Raw genomic sequence first — 19319 nt, forward strand, 5'->3', positions numbered from 1 at the left:
CATTGCATAAAATCATATGCATGCAGTGCAGGAGGGAACAGAAGTAGCTGTAGAGTAATAGGAAATGAGTGTCAGATGCCCACAGTCCATTACACCCTGCTCATTTTTCATGGGAAGAGCATTCTTACCAAGGACTGTCAGGTTTAACACAGTGTACATAATGAAGAATGAATATTTTATTTTAGGTCTGGTTACAGAAATGCCTTTACCATTCAGTATTCCTCCCTGAATTCAGAACTATTCCTCAGATGTGGATTGATTTCAAATAAAAACACCGTCCTCTACCGTATATATACCTCACAACTTCTTTACCCTTTAGAAAGTGCTTCATCACAGAGTTTCACTGTGGGATCAATGCCACCTCCTTTTCCTTTAGTGGCTCATAATGCCATTACAAGGCAATCTCATCTTTTAGTCGGAACCTTTCTGATGCGGGAAATACTAAGACTTCGAATTACTTTGACGGGACAATGCAAAAAAAAAAAAAAAAAAAAAAAAAAAAAAAAAAAAAAAAACCAAAAAACCAAAAAGGGAATCCGGAATGTATTTGCAGCCTGTGTGCCTGGCAAAAAAGCTACTCCCAAAGCCCTGCTGCTGCCACTGCCCCAGTGATGCGATGCGTGGATTTGGGTGGATTTGAGATTTTCCTTACTCCGCCACAGCGCCCGCTTCGGAACGGGGGGCCGTTCTTACTTAGCGGTTCCTTTCTGTGTTAATCAAAACCCTCACGAGGATTTATCCAGGCACTCTTAAATAAGAGGAGCAGTGGTTGAAATAAGCAATTCCAAAGGCGCCGCACTCGGAGAATTAAAGGGACGCTCCCACCACTCCCCAGTCCCCTCAGCCCCGCCGCGCTCGGGGCGTGGCCTGGGCTGGCCCCGCCCCAGCGCCCTCCCCGCCATTGGCCGGAACAGGCGGGGCGGGACGGGATTGGTGGGACGGCGAGGGGCGGGACCTCGGTTTCCTCGGCAACGGCGGCGCTGGCGGCGGCCCGGCCGCGCCTCCCGGGCCCAGGTCGGTGCTGCGGCCGCGGGGGCTGTGCCCGGGGAGGGGGGACACGGTGCCGGCCTGCCCGGGAACCTGTGCCGCTCTGGGAGAGGAGACCTTGTCCCGGCTGGGGAAGGGCCCCGCGGCCGCTGCCGGGGCTGCTGGAGGCCTTGTGGTGCTGAGGGGAGGGAGGGCAGGCCGGCCCTGCAGCTGCGGTTCCAGCACCCAGGCGCTCTCCCGATTTAGGCCTTTGCACCCGGAGCCGAGGTGTTCGATTTGTTTGTGGTTCTGCATAGAAAGGGGCGCTGGGCGGCAAATCCACCAAGCCAGCACGGCCACTACCAAAGCTTTTCACTCCTTATACATTTTAGCAAACAAAGCCAATTAATGTTCACTGACTGCAAGTCACCTAGTTTTGTTATTAATTAGCATCCTGTCTTCTGTTGGCTAATGATTCTCTCACTTCCCATACTAATTAGTCCGTATGCTCAGTCTTTCTTTTGTATCCTAGACCATTGAAATATACCCGGAGCTAAACCTAAACAAGGCAGTTCTACCAAAAAAAAATCATTTCTCTTTCTAACACCTGGACATCACTTAGAGCTTGTTTGTTGGCTGCTCTCTATTTCATGGATTAAATCTCCTTTGTTGCTGATAAGGCTTGAAAATAGACAAAGATCAGACATGAAAGAACGTCCTTTCTTAAGAAAAAAGCTTAGAGAGCTTGCTGTTAAACTCCGGGACCAGAGTCTGACTTAAATAATTTTCAGAGATGTTTGATGTGTGCTGTATAGCATTGCAGGCAAAATATCAGCTGGCAAAAAAAGAGGGGGGGAAAAAAGCTGTAACTGCTGTGACAGATGAGGAAAACATGAAAATAGGGGCAGAGCAAGAAATCAAGGGTATATTTCTTTACCACTGTGTTCTTAAGTAATGACCGTGCAAACTAGTAGGAAAATTTTCTAGAAAAACATGGCTCTAAATAAAGTGTTGCTAGGGACTGTTGTTTAGAGTTTTGGACTTAAAAGTGAAGCCCTAGAAGTACTTTTAAGGGCTTGTATTTTCTCCTGTTTCATTTTGGGAGTGCCTATAATGCATTTTTTTTGACCCTTCCATCTAGAACATATAGATGAAGCTCTTGATTGGATAAGAAAGTAATGTGTCTTGGAGCAGTATTATGTATCTCTGTCAATTTGATAATAAACAGTTTTAATCTGCTCTCACAGTTGTATATATGGATTAGAAAATGAGTGGGGCATAAAATAAAGGGGAGTTAGAATGAGACACTTGCTATAACTAATGTTGGGGTTTTTTTAACTGGTAATAATTCTTTGTAGCTGTAATGTAGATCACAACCAGTCCTGAATCAAAATCCACCAGATAAAGCTCTGAAAAAGATCTGTATTTAAAAAGGAAAAAATCATCCTTTAGGCAGAATGATTACTTATGTGACTTCATTACATGCAAAGTTTTCAAATTATTAGAAAGCAGTTAATTATCATTTTGTAATCAGTTAGTGAAGAAGTGTGATCAAAGATTTGTTATTGATGGGTGTTCTTTCACCTTTTCCCCTCTTGCTATGATTTCCTATAATTAAGCTTGCAGCCTGAGTTGTCCACTGCTGTGTGTTTTTCTTTTAATAAGAAAAAAAACCAGCCTTTACCACTCCAGATATCCTCTGTCATGAATTAAATAGTTTATTATTCAAGGCATCTCAAAGTTGATGATTTCAGTTGTCTGATTGCTGAAATTATTTCCAGTGGAATTCATTCAGGACTGACAAGGGTTATCCTCTCTGCAGAGTGCATTTAGTCAGGTATTGCAGGGGAGCACGTGAATGTGCCACTGCCAGGTAACTTCAGCCAGAGTCTGGGCAGCAGCAGAGGTTTGGCATCTCCCTGACATGTGGGTGAATGTTTTGGTGTCTGTTAGATCTATTTTAATCAGTTTCTATTTGTGGTGAATTAAGAGTTGCAAATTTATACGCGTCAATATTGGCAAAGCCTGTTAGAATTAGAGTTTGAACTGAATCAACAGAGAGTGCTTCATTTAATGCAGGGTTCAGTAAATTATGCAGGAGGTGCTGAAGAAAGGAAATGCTGTTTTGTTGTCTGAATGATGGGCTGCTGACAATTTGAGTTAAAATGCTTGGTTTTGCTCAGTTGGGTGGCACTGCAGTTGTGCTCCTGTTTGGGCTGCTCAGAACGAAGGCAGCGTTTCTTCCCAGTGAATCTAGGGTGATACAGACAGGGCTATAAACAGCCAGTCTACTTTGGTATCGAGGCCTCCTGGCTGTAATCAGCTTACCCTCCTTGTGCTTATGTGCAGAGCCAGCCCCTGGGGCAGTGTTTGTGTAGGGTCCTGCTCACGCCATCCTCTCCCAGGTGTGAGGCTGCTCAGCCCTATGCCCACCCTCGGTGCCAGCACTGCCCTGCATGTAGCCCTTTTCCCACAGCTCTGACTCCCTGAACAACAGGTGATCCCTGTGATTTCCAGCCACAGCCATGGGATTGTTTGACAAGCTTGCAGGATGGCTTGGGCTGAAGAAAAAGGAGGTTCACGTCTTGTGCCTTGGCTTGGACAACAGCGGCAAAACAACCATCATCAATAAACTTAAACCTTCAAATGTAAGTAGCCTGCTTGGTTCACTGCTGGGTGTGTGCTTGATCTGGGTTTGCATGCTGTTATACTGGATGTGCCCATGGAAAAGATGTGAACAGCTTGTGATCTAGCACAGTGGAACAAATATACTTTATGATTTTCCAATTAACTGAAACTAAGGGTAAGCATTCAGGCATACGTTATTTTCCAAAAAAAGCCCGCTGTTAATGTGGCACACTTTTGTTAAGATCACCCAGCAGGGAAGGGCTTATGATGAGTGAAATCAGGATCTGAAACAGTCACTTAAATCACTCAAGTAATTGCCACAGGATTGCAGTTACAAATGATATTGAACATTTAGGATTAATACAATTGTACAACAACTTATAATGTTTATTTTAATCTCTCCCTGAAAAATAGTAAGTGCATAAGAGAGAACAAAATAAGAAATAAAAAGAAGATGTACATTTAAGGGTGCCTTCACTATTTTTAAAGCAGAATAATTTTCAGAATAAATATGATTAGTACTTGCAGTTCATTCATCCAGTGAAAATTGTTTGAGACCACTAGGAGTGCCTAATATTCTGAGCAAAAATGAAAGTAGGATCACCTTGTTTCTAGATATGTTTATGGACTAGAAGTAGATGAATTTTGGTAGACATGTTCAAATCCAAAGGTATGTGCATCTGGGAAACAGATTTCTGCTGTTTATATCAGGACACAGCTTTTTTATTTTTATTAATATTTTTAATTTTCATTGAATTTCACCTGATGACTCCACTGGACATGGTTTAAAAAGTGTGACATAGTGAAGAGTCTGCTACTTTTCCGTTCCTGGCAATTATTCTTCCACTGAAAATTGAGCAGATTTATAAACAAAGACTATAAACTGCTTGCTATCTGCTGCCAGTTGTTTGGGAGAAAGGCTACAATTTGTACCAGGGAAATTATTTATATTTATGTAATTACTGAGACCTGTTTCATAGAGGATTTTTTTGTCATGCCTTAAGCAGTAAAGGATTCCTTACTAGAGTTGAACATGGACTTGAAGATTTATCACAATAATGGGCATTAGAGAGGCTCTCAGGGGAATTACACAGAGTAGAATTCTCAGAGAAAAATAAATAGGATTTATAGAAGGATAACTTTGCATCCAACTTGTGTAAGTCCTATGCTTGCAAGAGATGCCAAATAGTCTAGCATGCAACAAATGTCATTAGATCAAAGTTAATAAAACTGTTATTTTTAGTAAGTTCAGTGGACAGGTGATTTTGAGCTCTGGGTCAAGCCAGTGTTCTTAAGAACTGCTGCTTTGCCCCAGGAGCAGTATATTAGGGCCTGGCAAAGCCAAATGTTTTTCCATCTGTCTGCAGTTGTTTCTGCTTGACCTGCCTAAGGACAGTGTTTGGAATAAGGGGCTCTAGGAGTCTGTGCAAGAATTGCATGTCACTTTCTCAGACAGCTCTGTAATCTATGGGATGTGACCTATTCTGCTCAATATCCATGCTTCTTAGAGGAGCTGTTCTTTTCCACCAACTTAGCTGATAGGTTCCTTGGCCAGCTCAGTAATAAATTAGTTACCAGACACATCTCTTAATAATGCTTTGTGTTTTGGCAATTCCAGTAGTGTTTACTCTATTCCCCAGAAAATACAAAACCCTTGATTCTGAATTACTTTACTTTTCTGGGAAATTTTTAATATTGCACAGTTTGGGGTGCAAATGGATCTGTAATGTATTCATGTTTCAAATATATTTCAGTATTTGCATTTTCTAATTTGATTGTAAAATCTCTGCTTTCTTTCTTTCAAAGGCTCAAACTCAGGACATCGTTCCAACAATAGGATTCAGTATAGAGAAATTCAAAACTTCAAGGTACTACTTTTTCTTCATTAGCAGTAGTGATTATTGTACAATAGTTGGACTTAATGGTCTCTTTCAGTGGGTTTGTAACTGAGTATCATGTGTGGAGATGTGACATGACATTGCACTTTGTTGAAGTGTAGTACCCATGAGACCTAATCAAGATCCAGAATTTAGTGTGTTAAAATATAATGTGTGTTTTGTGCTGTTATAAAACTAATAAAATTTCTTTCAAAAAATTTTTTTAGTTTTTTTTGCAGTAGCATGTGTAAACATCTGATCCCTGCCTGTTGAGAGTTTCAGAATAGGGCACTGTTACACACTGGAGGAGAGACAGCTGCTGAGGTGGCAGCCTGTATTCCACTCTCAATCTGGTAACCTAAATTAAGCACTCTCACTGGAGGTACTCTGAACAGATTGCAGCATAATCTCATTAAATGCAAAAGGATGGCTGCAGCATTAGCAATGTAAAGGTGACAGGAGCAAAGGCCAGGAAACACAGTAATAAGTCATTAGTTGAATGAAGACTAAGATTTAGATTAACAATGTCGTGATATCAGGGTGTTTCAGGGATGCAGCATCATTTTGTACTTTGTAGCCTTCACTGGATTTTTTAGTGTGTGCAGTTAGTCTTCAAACCAAGCAGTGTGGCCTCACTGGGTGAGAGATCTGCAAGAAAATTGTTTATTCTTTGAGTTGAGAAAATTGTTTATTCCTTGAGCTGATATGCAAGACTGTAAGGTTTCATATTTCTCTAAGAGTTTCCACAACTGAGCTCTGTCTCAATAAAGTACATCAGATAGGTTTGGGACTTCCTGTGTGAGAATGTAAATTAATTTATATTGCTTTTTTTTTTATTCTGATCCTGTAGTAGGAGAGATGATAACCTGTAAATACACCCTAAAAAACCCACCCAAAACCTCAAACTCTGCAAACTGGCCACAAGTCTATGTCTGCACATAAAGTGGAAAGAATGTCTGGAGAACTTCCTTTTCTTAACCTCCTTGTTTTGTTGTGGCCTCCACTCAGGAATTACTTGGGACTGCCCAAAAAAGGAGAACCTAATTCTCAGCTCAGTGTTGCCTCTGTAAACATTTCAGAAGAGGATGAGAACTTTTTGTAGTGTTTAGTAAGTTGCTTTGCCTGTATGTAGTGTTTGGGTCAAATGTCTCAGTGGCAAAGACTGCTCTTTGTAGCTTGGTCATCTGAACTCACCTGTTTTTGCCAAAATCTCTTTTTTTCCTAAAAGTGAAATTTATTTGGTTTTTTTAAGCGTTTTATTTTGCAAACATTTATACTTAGGGACAGAATTTAAGACAGGCAGTGGATTTTAAGTCATGTTCCATCTGTATTTCATTTACTAATAAACAATATTTGATACCAGCAGGATAGAGAGAACGAATGTGAGCTTATTTTGTATTTGATGTAACTTTAAATAATTGATTTAGTTCTTTCCATTGTGAAATATTACTGTAATAAGACTGCAAAATTGAGTAGGATCATTTGAAGGCAGATAGTGCAACCAGAGTCCCTTTGGGAATTTTTCTCAGTTTGGATTCAATTGATTTGGATTCAAATTGATCTAGGTTTTTTTTTGTTGTTGTGGGGTTTTTTGTTTGTTTTTATTTTGTTTTTTTGTTTTTTTGGTTATTTTTTTTTGGCAGGGTAGCAAAGAAAATGGATCTGGTTTGGGTTTTGTTTTTTTTTCTGGGCCTTATGCACTTCTTTTCTTTGCAGTTTGTCTTTCACAGTGTTTGATATGTCAGGTCAAGGGAAATACAGAGACCTCTGGGAACACTACTACAAGTAAGCCTATAATTTATTTTAAAGCTTTGCTGTTCATATTAACTGTTGTGTAAGTTATTTAAACTGAAGTATGATAATATTTAGTGGTTAAAAATTATTCAGAGAGGGCTTATACCTGGTGTTTGACAGAAGGTTTATTCTGGATAAATAAAAATTTCTGTTCTAACAACTGAAAATTTTTATCTGCTGTTATTCTGTGCTTTCAGGGACAACTTGGGGGACATACTAGAGATGAGATTTAAATGTTTAAACTTGAAAACCAATCCTGTAAGAAAGCTCAAGATGAGTTAGGTTTCCAGTTTTTCAGTTCTTCTGTAGGTCAGTGACTTAAAACCTGCCAGGTATTGGCTGATGGCTGAGACTTTTAGAGGTGAGGGAAATGAACCTCAGAGAATAAGGCACGTGTAACTAAGAACCTGAATGAGCATTCTTAATGTTATTTATTAAACAGGATATTCTCTGTACTTTATAACATTCTGGTACTGCCTTTTGGTAATAGGTGGACACCATTCTCTGGTTTTGGAGCTTTTAGTGAAACTTAATCTTTATTTGCATTGTCTCGTGCTATTCTGTAAAGCCTGATCCTAATCTAGATAGCATGAACAATACTAAACAATGCAGAAGTAGCTTGGAGAAATAGAAGGGAGACACTCTGAAGATTATAATATTGATTAAATATTAATATCAGTTGTGGTAGAGCTTAAATTGTTTTTTAATTGAGGATTAATGCTTCCTCTCCTTCCTGTGCAAATTGTGTTAGCATTGAAAACATTTGGGCAGGACATCTTCATTGTTCAAGAGTGTTAGATTTGCATTTCAGTAACAGAGGCCCTCAGGCTGCTCTCAAAATGCTAGCAGAGTGCTTCATAAGCAAATAATTTTTGTGATTGCTGTATTTAATGCAGTAACTTATTCCTTGTGGGGCATAAATGGCTTTTTCATCTTAACAATAACTCCCAAACAGTAAGGGAGTTTTTTAGGTTTTGCTGCCAGTGAAATAGACACTTGTATCCACCTTTGGTCCTGGTCCAGTGCAGTAGGCACATATTTCAGATGAACTTCTAAGAATAGTATAAAACCAATAATAAGTATTAATTAAAAATATTAATAAAATACTTATGTGCTGCTTATTTTATAAAGTTAAGCAAAATTTAATTTTGCAGGAAATTAAATGTGAGCGAGTGTCATAGTAGTTGCCTTGGAGTCCTTCAAGTCTGGACTTTTCTTCTGTTTAGCTTGAAAGTATCTTCTAGGTCATCCTCTAAGTACATATATCTTAAATAATCCCAAAGTCATGTTGTGTCCCTATCCCTGTTACTTCTTTTTGAAGTTAAAAGGTAAAGTTAAAAAAAGGTAAACTTTGTGAAGTTAAGGGGGTAAATACATGCCAGTATTCTTGATTCCTCTGGTAAGATACTCTATGCTCATGAAAATTGCATAGGCATTTTTAGCTAATATGCAAAAGCTTTATTTACTAAAGCTTCAGTACACCAGAAAAGAATGGGTCTCCTCCTACAGTCAGGTTATTTCTGGTTTCCAGCAGGTATAGAACCATTTCTTATCAAAATACAAAGATAGATGGTGCTGGAGTGTAAAAAATGTGTTCATAATGGTCTCTCAGAGAAATGTAAAATTAAGGAGAAGTGAACATTACATTAAAATATAGAGTAAATATATTTTCTGTGGGTGTTTATAACAGGTTAATTGTGAATTGGTGAGACTTTATTTGGCTTTCAAAATAAGTTTCAATATATGAAACATCAAGTCATAAAATATCAGTAACATCCTGAAATAATGAGTTGAGTAGTTGCATATATGTTGTGACTGTGGTCATACTACCAGCAAAATGTCCCAATGATGTAGTTGAAATACTTGAAAGTTTTTACCTGTTACTTTAAAACAAAAAAGGTCCTGTTTATGCAGGATATGTAAAGGTTAAAATAATCTGCATATGCCTAGCTGTGGACACAGGTTTTTTTCTAAAAAGGTATTTGACTTTTCTCTAAATAAATTTTAGTACAGGAAATGCAGAATTTCCATAAAGATCTGTCTTTGTGGGGTTTTTTCCTGCCTGACCACAAGGTCAAAAGAGCAGTTGGTTACATTTTGAGTTCATTTTTCCGTCTGGGTAGTAAAATCAAGCTTTTCTAGAAGGTGTTTGGAGACTGAACCTTGTAGGGACAGGTAACAACCTCATGTCTAAAAAAATTATGCATGTTACCAAAAGGTGAAATTTCAGAAATAAGACTTGATGTTAATGGTAAATAATGATTACAAAAATTAGAGGAAAAATCAGGTTTGTTTGGACTTTTTTCATGGTATTTCTTCTGAAGCCTTTTCTTATTCACAGTTTGAGAACCTATAATTTGCCTCTTTGCTCTTTTTATGTTATGCAGAGAAGGCCAAGCCATTATTTTTGTCATTGATAGCAGTGACAAATTAAGAATGGTTGTAGCCAAAGAAGAACTTGACACCCTTCTGAATCATCCAGGTGAGGAGGCTTTTTTCCCCTTCTGTGTCCATATTTGTTATGTTGTTTTAAGAAAAGCCCTTATCTGACACATTCTGAGTACCTTGCAAGTATTTTAACCATTCATAAATATTAGCACAATACTAATCTTCAAAAACTTGTGGGGTTTCTTTTTGCTGTTCATATTTTGAAATTGGTCACCTTCAGCTTTCTACACTGAGTTGGGTTGGTCTCTTACTAATCAAGATAGATCAAAAGTGACATTGTCTTCAGAAAGAATTCTACCTTCGAGTTGGAAGCTGTAGAGGCTTCTTGTGATGACCAGCAAAGACAAAACTGTATCTCCCTGTCTGTTTTTTCCATGAAGACAGCTAATTCCTTTAATGTAACATTTAAATTTCTTTTGTCATCATTATAATTTTTTATGCTTTAGCCAGAGATAAGGATGCATAATTACACCAGTCAGTTTCAATTGCCTATGGAAGAGGATATGAGAGGATTCTTGATCAGGGTCTTAATTTTAGGGGTTTGGTTTGGGTTTTTTTAACATGAGACTGCACATTATTTAAGTTCTGATATCAGTCAATTATTTGCCTTTCCATGTGTCCAACATTACTGGGATGTGTGTGTAAGCAATATGCAATTTTGACTTTCAGCACTTTTGGTAGTTGCTCTTCCTAACCAGAATATAAAACTACATCTAGGAAGTTTAAAAGTGAAATAATCTTGTGATTCCTTAATTATTTATTGAACTGATAGAGCCTTAGCTTGAGGGATTCCCATGCTGAAAATAAGAAAGGCTGACTTGCATTTCTAAGGAAAGCAATGTGTGATAGAGACAAAAATGTTCCCATGACTTTGTTTTCCATGAAGACTGTACATAAAACTAATTCATCAACAAAGATGCTGGAGTTGACTGGGACTTCTTATTCTCACTCTCTAATTTGTCATTGAAGGGTATGGGCTATTCCAAATGCAGACACTGTAAAGACAGTGTTACAAAAGTCACAGGGAGGGTGAGGTGAGCCAAAGGCTGCAGGTGGATTACACAGAGGTCAGGGCACTTTGTACCAAATCAGGAATTAACTGCAGCAGTAAAAGCCAGTTCTGTTGGCTTTTCACACAGGGTCAAGAGTGAGAGGTAAAGCTGCTGGAAGAAGTTACTGGTTTAATAGAGGGCAAAAGAGTGAAAATGTTAGGACAGAGTAGAAGCAACCTTAGGTGGGGCTTTTCATTTAGGCATTAATAGGTCACTGATGCTGGCCTAGCAGGTCAGTGCTGTTCAGCTGTTCATGAATTTGTGTCTTCAAGTTACACAAGACCAGGCTCTGACCACTGAGTGCAGCCCTGAGAGCCAAGAGAGAGCAGTTGAGGATTTCTGCCTTGCAGTGGCTCAGCTCTAACACAGCAACAGTGTCACTGATTTATTGGTTTTGATATATCACATCTAAGAAAACCAAAGAGCTTAAAAAGTTCTTCTAGGATTATGTTCAATAAAAGTAGCAGTTAGGTGAATCAATATACAACTGGTTTGCTATATCAATATTTTTATTGATATTATTAGTGTTCTGCCTTTCTTGCTGCACACCCTACTTTTTCCCAATCTGTGCTTCTGTCTGTGTCATCCTCCTGGAGTGGTTTAGATGTGTTTACATGAGTTTTAAATGGAATTGAACCAATTCCTGTCTCTGAAAATCTTAGCAATCCCACAGTAAAACAGTTCCCTGTCTTTTTGCCAGGCTTTGCCTGAGGGAAAGGGAATGTGTCCTGTGAAGCATTAATGAGGTTAAAAGTTGTACTAGCTGGGAGTCTTTTGTGAATCAGCACTATAAATTATTTTTACTTACTTTAATGGACAATGAACTCCTCAAATAACAGCTTGTTTAATGATAACTGTATCATAATTTGGTTTTTTACTCAAATTTCATTCTTCAGCACTTTGAAAGATGGTAGCTATAGATTACCTGGATTAGATGATGACTCTTGGGTAACTTCACCTCTAGCACACACTTCTAAACTAAACTGAAATTCTTATAAACTTGAAATTCTTTGTGGAAAATTAGACACCACACACCTAGTGTCTGCAATATTTTTAGTGTGTTAATTCATAACCATTTGCAGCTAGAAAATGTTTGCTTTCCATGAGTAACTGTGAAAAGTGTGGGAAGGAAATACTGCACATTAGGAAATAATATAAACTTCTGTGCATTATAAATCTGGGTGGGTAGGTTGTGTCCCTTTCTAATTGTTTAGGAAAACACTGGAAACTCTTTGATAAACTTGGCTGTTTGCATATGTGATATCAGCTAATTTATTTTTTAATTTTTAATTATTTTTTAGTTTACCCATAACCTGCAACCTGTGGGTACCAAGGTTCATTTAATTATACTGTAAATTAATGTAAAAGTTTCAGTCAGGAGACTCAACTGCTGTTCAACTATGGAATAAAAACAGAAATTTAACTATACTCTGCCTGTATTTTGAGGTCTTTGACTTGTGTTTATGCATATCAGAGGACATAAGAGCTCCAGGTAGGGTAAATAGTTTGTGAAAATTGTCGGTGTTTTGATCAGCAGTTACCATCTGTGAATGAATATGGGGAGGTAGTGTTATCTCCACTGTGGAAAGGTTTAGTATGGAGGTGGAAAAGAGCATAATTAGAAAAGTCCAGACCATTTCAGCACTGACAGTTTATTGGGATTTGGGGGGTTTTTATCATCCTCCTGCCCGTCAGCAGGTGTGGATGGCTTATGTTTAACATTTTAAAATAAATCCTTACCTATTTTCCTATGTGAAATAACCTTTTCTTTTTACTATTTTAAAAAGAGCCTGTGTAGCAATTTTCATTGCACCACAGAGGTGGTAGTGTGTAGATTTTTTTCCTATCAAGCACTGATGGATAGACTAAAACCTAGATTTTCTCCAATCCTGTATATCATCTTTGTATAAAGAATATGAAAAACTCTGAGAGTTAGTCTTGGTGCTGGTATTTTTTTGGCAGTCTTACATGTGTAACTTTGAAGAGAGTATACTTTACTTCCTTTCAATCACCATGTAATCTTTTGGGGTAATCTGTGAGGTTTAAGCTTGTCTATGTGTAAGTATTCCAGAAACTACCAGACTACTTTATTTGGTCTGTAGTTCTCACTGCTAGCTGAAAGAGCTTCTGGAGAAGTCTTTCAAGGGAAGGGATAATAAAGGGTGTCCACACATGTGCATTTTTTTTCCAATGTTATAACTTCTGTGAAGTAATGAGTGCTTTCCAGGGCACTAAAGGATAATTCAGACTATCCTTCTCAACTGTTGTTGATTATGAATAAACACAAATTATTTTTGTCCTTCCATTTTATACATCAGTCCTCACTAAGCAGAGATGTGCAGTGTTTGTAGGCAGTGGTTTGGTCTCTTGTTTCTCAGCTTCACCAGCAATTCCTATCTGCATCTTGAAGTGTGGGTAAATGGTAGGGGGAGAGGGGGTGGAAGATTCCAAAGCCTGCAAGGAAGTTTGTAAGAATTCTGAAAGCATGCAACAGAGGCCAGTGTGTGCATCTTGGTAGGATACAACCTTCAGAGAATTGCAGCTACAGGTGAGCAGAATACATTGTTCCATGCAGAGATTAATGAGTGTTGCCTCATGTCCTGAGGGGTCTGTCTCTGCTCATGCCTAGATATTAAGCACCGTCGACTGCCTATTCTCTTCTTTGCTAACAAGATGGACCTCAGGGATGCAGTGTCATCTGTGAAAGTGTCTCAGCTGCTGTCCTTAGAAAACATCAAAGACAAGCCCTGGCATATCTGGTAAAGTTCTCTTTTTCTATCCTTTCATTGGCATTACTTTGTGCATTCCTATTTTAGCTCTGTCATGCCACTCACTACTGTATAAAATAAATGGAGTAGATAAAAGACACATTCCACATGTGAAACAGTAGTAATATTAAAATACTTACAGTGAAACTTACTTTAAATGTACAATGCATTCATTTATACTGTGTCTTTAAAGTTTTCACAGCAGAGCTGTTAGCCAAGTAATGGAATGGGGGATTTCCAGTGAAATCAGAAAGCAGGGTTGATATCAGAAGAACAGCTGTCATTATATTTTGCTGGGAAATTGAGTAGAATTGTTATTAGAGTGTTCCTGCTAGGTTACCTTGCAGATTTGAAAATATCAATAATAAAACCTTTGGAGTTTTTTTTCACTCTGCAGATGTTTCAGCAAACTCTTGTAGAAAGCCATTTAGTAAACTGTTCTCTTCTGTATTCAGAGGGACACTGTACTCTTTGTACCCAGTCATGTTTGAGGGGATTTTTAGTTGTAGGAGCTAGCCTTTTCTTCCTAAAGGTTGTAATCTTTACTTAGTGCTAGTGCTCACAAGGAAGAAACTCTCCTTCTATCAGAAGGGCTATACAGAAGTTAAGTTTTTGTCCTGTTAAAGTCCTCAGCTGTTATAAATAAAAATGAAATCAGCAGCTAAATGCTGCTGAAGGCTACAATTTTCATTTTAGGCCCTTTAATGTTAAACTTGATTACCTGGACACTGTTTTTGTCCAGAAATCACGCTCTTGAATTCTCAAGCTTCTTGGAAGATCATTTTATAGGGAACTGCAGTTACTGTCCAGATTCACTGCTGTGCTGGTTTTCATAAACTGAAGAATGAAGAGCATTTAAACAGTTTACCCCCCCAGTGATTCAGAAGGTGGATTTACACTGCTGTCAGAGTAGCAGAATAGTTTTACACATTTACAGACACTCCTGGGGTTGCTGTTGCAATGAAGTGTGTACACACATACACATAATGCCTCCTTCCAGTACTCCAACATTCTCACTGTGTGTGGGAACTGCGTGGAGGACATTTGGGACTGATCATCTTAAAGGTCTTTTGCAGCCTAAATGATTCCATGATTCATGGCTGCTGTTGGAGGGAGTAAACATTTTTCACAGCATGTCTGAGGAGGGAGGTGCTGCAGAACAATGTGTCTGCCTCGTGTGGGAGCTCTCCCAGAGCCCCTTGTGTTCTAGGAATGATTCCTTGGGCCTTGAGACTGGAATTAAAATAGATCACATCATGAAATGGTGTTTTCCTATGGGGAAGATACCTTATATAATTTGAGGAGCAGTCTTCTCCATGGGAAGAAAACTTAAGGAAAGTGTACCTGATGCTACTTTGCAATTATGTAAATTACAAGTTTGGTGATGACTCAACTAAAACTGATATTTTTACAATGTTTTTGAAATTTGATTTGTTTCTTTCAGTGCCAGTGATGCTCTTAAAGGAGAAGGATTACAAGAAGGTGTGGATTGGCTCCAAGGTATATCATATGTAATTCTCTTGCTCTATTTTCATTCTGTTAAACTCTTTCATTTTCTAAGTTTTTTTCTTTATTATTTCCTTTGTTTTCTTTCTGTCAATTTCTGCTGTCAGATCAAATTACACAGTGAGTACTAAAGCTGTATCTCATATTTGCCTTTCATTTACCTCCTTAATGTACACAAAACATCATGTGGGCTTCCCTGACCAAAGTGTGTATTATGAAATACTAATACACATTCTTGCAATCACTGAAGCACTTTCATTTAAACAATACCAGCTCCCACACTTCAATTTCTTATTGTGGTAGTTCAGTTTCTTCTTTAATTTATTCTTAATGTCCTGTCCCTGTTTTACATAACTTAATCTTATGTATCAAGAAATGGTGAAAGAAAATAAGGCAAGTACACTGGTTTTAATTATACACCTTCAGCTCTTTAATCCAGAGCCAAAAGAAGAACTTCTTACACTGTAACAATTATAGGACATGCAGACACTCATAACTTCATGGAAAATACCAGATCCAGCTTGGATGATGTCTGACATCCAGCATCTTTAATTACAAACTCAGTACAGATGTTGTGCAATTACAAACCTGATACAGATGTTGTGTCCCCTGTTGTGTGTTGGTAAGGCTCTGGTCTCTTGTCCTCCTGCTCAGTGCTTAGGTTAGAGAAGTGTGGCATAGTTTAGGCAGACTGATCCCGGTGTTTGCTCCCTGGCTGGCGTTGCTTGTGCTGTGCAGTGCTTGGGGTGGTGCGGGCTGAGCTCACCGCAGCGCCCGCCTGTGCTGTGCCCTGCTGGCCGCCGGGTGTCAGCGCTGGCCCGGGCACGGAGCCGCCTTCCAGAAGGGTGACAGCAGCCCTGGCCCCGGTTAGCTCATCCCCACTGCTCTGGGGACACCTGATGGCCTTTCTGCTCAGACTCGTCCTGCTGACTAGAAAAGGATGGTTTGTTTTACCGAGTTATTGTAGGGTACAAAAACATTCGGGCAGGTTTGCAGAGGGAGGGCTGCTCACCAAAAGTAGTCTTTAGAAAGAGATTTACTGCCCTACAGAAGAGCAGTGATGTATCCTCCACCAGCTGAAATAATTCTGGGGTGGGGAAACAGGATCTTGGCATTGGGTTTCCTCCTCTCCTCTGTCCTGTCATCATAGAGGCAGATTCCAAATCATAATTTTTCCTAATTTCAGGCATAGTTCTGGCTTAGTAATGTTTTCTTGCTATGTTCTCTGCTTTTCTTGGAGGAATCTTTAAGAGTGTCAGTCCAAATTTTGGGTTTGTGTATAGCTTCATGCTACTTAAAAGGATCTCAAATGCATATGTAAATATTTTCTGGCTAAATATTTAAGTTATATATGTAGATTTTTTTAAGCACAGCAAGCAGATGCTTTTGCTGTCACTCATATAGCTCTTCATAGCTATTCACTTCTTATGGAGTGTTAAACTTCTTAATTTTCTGAGCTGAAAATCCTCATGGATGGGCTCTATCTGAAAATTTCCTTCAACTCCCTGATTCAGTGAACCCAGAAAGCTTAAGAGGGGTTGAGTTTAAACTGTACTGTTACCTGAGCACATGTGGTTTGGCAATTATATGTTTAAAAGCTGAATACTTCGATACTTCAAGGACAGATTTTTACTCTTGATTCTCCTCATTCCTACAGCACTAGATGGAAATATTTGGAACAGCTCTCTAGCTATGGCCATCCCTAAATCACATCCTGGGGGTGCCATAAAATTCAGGGGAGGAAATAACACCTGGTGAATGAGTGCACAGTTCTTGTTAGCAGTCAAGCTTTCCTTAGTTACTCTTTCCAGACCCATTTCACAGGTGGGGTGGCAGGGCCAGAAAGTTTTGTGGCTTTTTTTTTCTCTAGTGAAGGCTGACTTTGCTATTTTCCAATTTTGTAATGGGATTGCTTTTGCAACAGCACATCTTCCATAGTGTCAAACAAACCTGTCTCACAGCATTCCCCCTTAGGGGGGAAAATTGTACTGATTTCCACATTCTGTAATGGGATGCTGGATGCTTTTGGCAACCAAGAAAACATTGAAGTGAGTTGAGAAGTAGCAGTTAGGCTGCACTATGGAGAAGTGTCGCTACTGAGAGCAAAGTTTTCCATCAGAGTTATTTGAAGCCAAACTTTAAATCTATTGCTGTTGGGTGGTTCATGTTCAGTTAGGTGTGTACAAGGAATTAAAATCCATACTTCATAAAACAGACTTCCAGGTCTTATTGTCATTAAAGTGATATCCTAAGCCTGAAGAAGATAAAAACTGAATTGAGCGGAAGAGTCTCCCTGTTTAATTAGCAATATTTGGCGAAAACAACTTGGCTGTACAGGAATTTCAGAAGTGGATAAGAGAGCAAGTTGAAAATAACTCTGCTGTGTCCCTCATTCTTGTAACTACACCAAAATATCTAGATCTGTTTTATGTTTTCAAAAAGCAAAATGCAGCAAGAATTCATCTTGTGCTAAGACTAGATGTTTCTTTTTATTAACAGATCAGATGCAAGCAATGAAGACATGAGAGATAAATAAAGGATCTACAGGATTTTTTTACACCCTTTGTCAGTAGGTGAACAAGTTCCTTGGAAAGGAAGGATGATTTGAAGAAGATTAACAGTTCAGCTAAAATATCCTATATTGACTTGTTTCAGTTTAGTGTCTCTTCCAGGAAAACTGAATGTAGACAACCTAGCACCTCAGGTATGCACATTGATGAATTAAATTGAATCTTATGACTGGAGAGCATATAAAAAAAAATATTTGTATTAATAACATCTGCATTCATTTGATGTTTAGGTGATAATTAGCCATCAGGAAATGCCCTTCTGTTTTTTGGGGGGCATATTTTAAGCAAATGGGAATATTTATTTTTCAGAGAAAGAATAGTCAGCACTTCCTGAAATCCAGCTATACCTGCTGATTTCAGATGCCCAGTTTTAGGCATTACTGCCATTTTTTTATATTAAAGTTTGACACTGGGTTTTTATTTCCCATCTCTAATAAACTTCCATAAGGATATTTTGATTAAAGGTACAAGGATTCAAATGTTCAGTGTATTTGTTACAGATGGTTGCAGATATTTTTAAGGAATTGCTTTTAATGAAATGTTATTGTTTTTGTGATTATGCCATTGTTATATTTGCATTCCCATCAATAAACCTTCAGATATATTACATGCCCTGATTGGGTTTTTTAAGTTTAATATCTTCATTAATGGTCTTTACATACTAGACATTTTTGATTTTCTATTTGTTTTATCTGGAATTTGTTTATCCAAATTCAAGTGGATATAGCACTGTATATGTAATAAAATGGTATCTTTGTTGCCAAGTTTTTTTTTTTATTAATTGCATATGTTTTTTACACTACCTAATCAACTAGACTGCTCTTTCACATCCTTAAAGAGCATATGAATCACAGGATGGGTCAGAGAAGGGTCCACAGTGGGGTCATCTGGCCCAACCTCCCTGCCCAGGCAGGACCATCCCAGAGCAGGAACAGGATTGCATCCAGGTGGTTCTGGAATATCCCCAGTGAGGGAGGCTGGGGACAGTCTCTCTTGACAATCTGTTCCAGTGTGGTCACTGCACAGTAAAGAAGTTCTTCCTCATGTCCAGGTGGAACTTCCTCTGCATCAGTTTCTTGCAAGTTGTATTTTGAAAACACAATTAAAGGAAAGCTCACTGATTTACTAGATCATTATTATGAAATGTGTTATATACTTTTGTTGTGTGTAAAGGCTGGTTTACTTTCAACGATAAATTTAGTAAACTTTCTGGCTCCAAAGATGTACCATGGGTAACAAATTAAGAACTTTATTTTTGTTCTGCCACCTCTTCCCTTTCAATCCTTCCTCCCTCATTCAGGAAAGGGCAGACTGACCTTGGCAGTGCTGAAGACTCCATTCAGCACAGTGATTACCTGATCCCTGTGGGACATGTAATATGCAGCTCTTGCAAAAGCTTCCCCCCCCATCCATTAGCATATAAAACACACAAATGTCAACATGCCTTCTAGGCCTCACCTCATAGAGAAATATTTGGAGCAAAGGCAGCTGAAATGGGAGAACAGTGTCATGTACTCTCATTTATTAAATAGTTAAATTTAACTCCCTTGTTTTGCCAGAGGAAAATCTCACTGTAAGAAATCTTTCTTACAGGATGTTGTGGTTCTTGCAGTTCAGTTTGTCATGGAAGTATTTTCATGTCTCTTTCTGTGATACTGTTGGCCTTTTGTGAACTCAGAATCTAAGTATCAAAAATCAAATCAAAATCAA

General features: G+C 38.6%; 1 protein-coding gene across 3 annotated transcripts; it reads left to right on the forward strand.

Annotated features, from left to right (window-relative positions):
* Nucleotides 1-916: 916 nt before the first annotated feature.
* ARL6 (ADP ribosylation factor like GTPase 6) lies at nt 917-18218 on the forward strand. 3 transcript variants are annotated; one of them, XM_056516292.1, is made up of 8 exons: nt 917-1014; nt 3443-3614; nt 5401-5462; nt 7188-7256; nt 9653-9747; nt 13395-13524; nt 14978-15033; nt 17539-18218. In XM_056516292.1, exons 2-8 carry the CDS (start codon nt 3492-3494, stop codon nt 17562-17564), a joined length of 561 nt encoding a protein of 186 aa, XP_056372267.1. In that variant the 5' UTR covers nt 917-1014; nt 3443-3491; the 3' UTR covers nt 17565-18218. The 3 variants fall into 3 exon arrangements, with proteins under 3 accessions (XP_056372267.1, XP_056372277.1, XP_056372258.1); XM_056516302.1 differs by having other exon boundaries at nt 928-1014; nt 3484-3614; XM_056516283.1 differs by having other exon boundaries at nt 936-1014; nt 3464-3614.
* The last annotated feature ends 1101 nt before the right edge of the window (nt 18219-19319 follow it).

The sequence above is a fragment of the Oenanthe melanoleuca genome, chromosome 1, assembly GCF_029582105.1.
Source record: "Oenanthe melanoleuca isolate GR-GAL-2019-014 chromosome 1, OMel1.0, whole genome shotgun sequence".
Lineage (NCBI taxonomy): Eukaryota > Metazoa > Chordata > Aves > Passeriformes > Muscicapidae > Oenanthe > Oenanthe melanoleuca.